Source organism: Otolemur garnettii, unplaced genomic scaffold (assembly GCF_000181295.1).
Source record: "Otolemur garnettii isolate 467f Iridium unplaced genomic scaffold, OtoGar3 scaffold00003, whole genome shotgun sequence".
Lineage (NCBI taxonomy): Eukaryota > Metazoa > Chordata > Mammalia > Primates > Galagidae > Otolemur > Otolemur garnettii.
Genome location: NW_003852398.1, coordinates 36,344,470 through 36,347,043, shown reverse-complemented (window position 1 = coordinate 36,347,043; position 2,574 = coordinate 36,344,470). Strand labels below are relative to the sequence as shown.

The following is a 2,574-nucleotide window of genomic DNA, read 5'->3' as shown; positions in this document are numbered from 1 at the left end:
CAGCTACTTGGGAGGCGGAGGCAGGAGACTCACTTGAGCCAAAGAGTTGGAGGTTGCTGTGAGCTGTGATGCCACGGCACTCTACCCAGGTGGATAGCTTGAGGCTCTGTCTCAGAAAAAAAAAAAGAAAGAAAAGAAATAAATTAACCAAGAGTTGAAGTCTTTTATAGAAACAGAGCAGTCAAGTATGGAAGAAGGTATATGCCAAGCAAATGCTAAAATTTAATCTCAACCCTCTATAAGCAGCAATTAAAGGAAACTCGCATTTTACAGCTTTTTCTCATTATTATTGAATAAGTAATATTTAGAAATTTGAGGTAGAAAGGTAGTTTTGTTTGAATGTCACATACGTTATCCCCCTCACATTACTAGATGGGACAGTGAATGAAGTCTGTTGCTTACTAACTGATTCCTCACCTATGTTAAGCATGCTTCTCTTTGTATGTACAGGTACAACAGAATAGCTCGGGAATGGACTCAGAAGTATGCGATGTAATTAAAGAAATTATTGGATAACCTCTACAAATAAAGATAGGGGAACTCTGAAAGAGAAAATCCTTTTGATTTCCATTTGACTGCTTTCTATGAGCCCACGCCTCATCTTCCCCTGTGCACATGTTTACCTGATACAGCAGTGCTGCGTGTTGTACATACTTGGAACAACAAACTAGAAATACTGTACTTCTGTACCAACATTGCCTCCTAGCAGAGAAGTGTGTGTGTGTGACAAGCCAGTTCTCTCCAAGCGTAACCTAGGTGTGAAACTAAAAGCTTTCCTTATTGACTTAAATTTGGATAACTGCAAGGTGTGAGGGGTGGTAGGTTTGGTGTGTGCTTGGACGGGGAAGAAAAGCTCCACTGACCTTTATGAGATTGTTTTTAAGTGGAATCCATTTAAACTCAAAACAGTTATGAAAAGCAAGTTGAAGAACATGAAGCTGTTTCTGTATTCATTTTATTCCAAAGGACCTATGTCTTAGGTGAAAGTTATGTCCAACCAGATTAAACTCTACCCACATCCTGTATTTTAAGGTCTAAGTTTAACCAGTCAATATTTAAATGGATTGGAGCTATTAGTACATAAAGTGTGATGGGCATTGTTCCCAACTCTTTTACATCTCCCCACCCCCTCAACCTTCAGCCTTTCAGCCCCTCTTTCTCTCTTCCATATTCTTTGGTTTGTATGTGGTTTCTCAGTTAATACATAGCTAATAGCTCTTATTTTTCTTATGTTTTTAACTGCTTAGGTCTATTTGGATGTAAGGGTGAAAATTCATTTGATGGAAATACTTGTGTATATTTAAAGACCCAATTGCTCCTCTGGAGCTTGTACGTTCAAGAATGATTAATCTGTGTAATAAACTGATTACTACAGTCATTACATACAATTTTGTGTGAATAGGCTTTTTGATTTTTAACAACTTTGTTTAGTCAAGATTAGTGTTTGATTTTTCCTCACCCCTTTATGTTCATTTATACTGGTTGCATTTCAAAACCGTGAAACAATTCCAGTTTTAAAAAGGATATCTTGAGAGTAATTTTATTGAACAAGATAGGGGCATCAGCTTGAAAACATTTTTATGAAACATACACATGCAGAATCCCAGGAACATGACTGTTAAACTGAATAAGAAATTTGCTTTATTAATGAAACTAAGCTGCATTTCACCAAAAGCTTGTGACATTCGCTTGGTACATAGGACATAAAACAAAAAAGCATTGCTATTTGGTAAGTTAAGCCTCTATGATTGTAATTATAAAAAAGCAACATTGACCAAATCTAGAAAACATGAGCACAATCTTGTTTTGAAGAGTCTACATAATTACTTTGCACTAACATTTGAAGAATTTTAAATTGTACTATATGTGGCTTTTTCAAAGTCTTCCCTTGACTCTAGTAAAATGTAGTTTGAAACTTGTAAACAACTGTGTTTACCAAAAACATTGATGTGAACTAGGCAAGTTATTTTTTTTCCTCACTTCTTTTCCTAATCTAATTGTAAACCAGGCCAACCAGAAGGCCATGGCTAATGCTCTCTAGCCATAAGTTTCTTTCAAATGCATCTTTACACTCTTGCACAAAAATTGAGGAATAAATGTCCATTGCTTTTGGTTTTAAACTTGTTCACTTTGTCTCATCTCTCACTGTCATTACTCTTTCACCTTGGAACTTGTATGATACAATCTAAAATTTCTTACAGTTTTGCGTTTAGCTACTTTTTACTCGTAAGCATTTTCAGGGATACTTATTAGCATCTTTGACCTTGGAGAAAAGGTTTGACTATTAACAGTTGTGGTGAAAGGAGTTAGAATTTGAGATCTGGCTCGGTGCCTGTGGCTCAAGTGGCTAAGGCGCCAGCCACATACACCTAAGGTGGCGGGTTTGAATCCAGCCTGGACCCACCAAACAATAATGACGGCTGCAACCAAAAAATAGCTGGGTGTTGTGGTGGGCGCCTGTGGTCCCAGCTACTTGGGAAGCTGAGGCAGGAGACTCGCTTGAGCCCAGGAGTTGGAGGTTGCTGTGAGCTGTGAAGCCACGGCACTCTACCCAGGGGGATAGCTTGAGGCTCT

At 38.1% G+C, this 2,574-nt stretch overlaps 1 protein-coding gene across 1 annotated transcript in view; it reads left to right on the top strand.

The window, feature by feature from the left end:
* UBE2D2 (ubiquitin conjugating enzyme E2 D2) overlaps window positions 1-2,120 on the top strand; it is a 26,063-nt gene extending 23,943 nt beyond the window's left edge. The window contains exon 6 of the mRNA XM_023514627.1: window positions 451-2,120. Within this exon, the coding sequence (XP_023370395.1) occupies window positions 451-496 (46 nt within the window). The 3' untranslated portion in view covers window positions 497-2,120. The remainder of the gene's footprint in view (window positions 1-450) is intronic.
* Window positions 2,121-2,574: the final 454 nt, after the last annotated feature.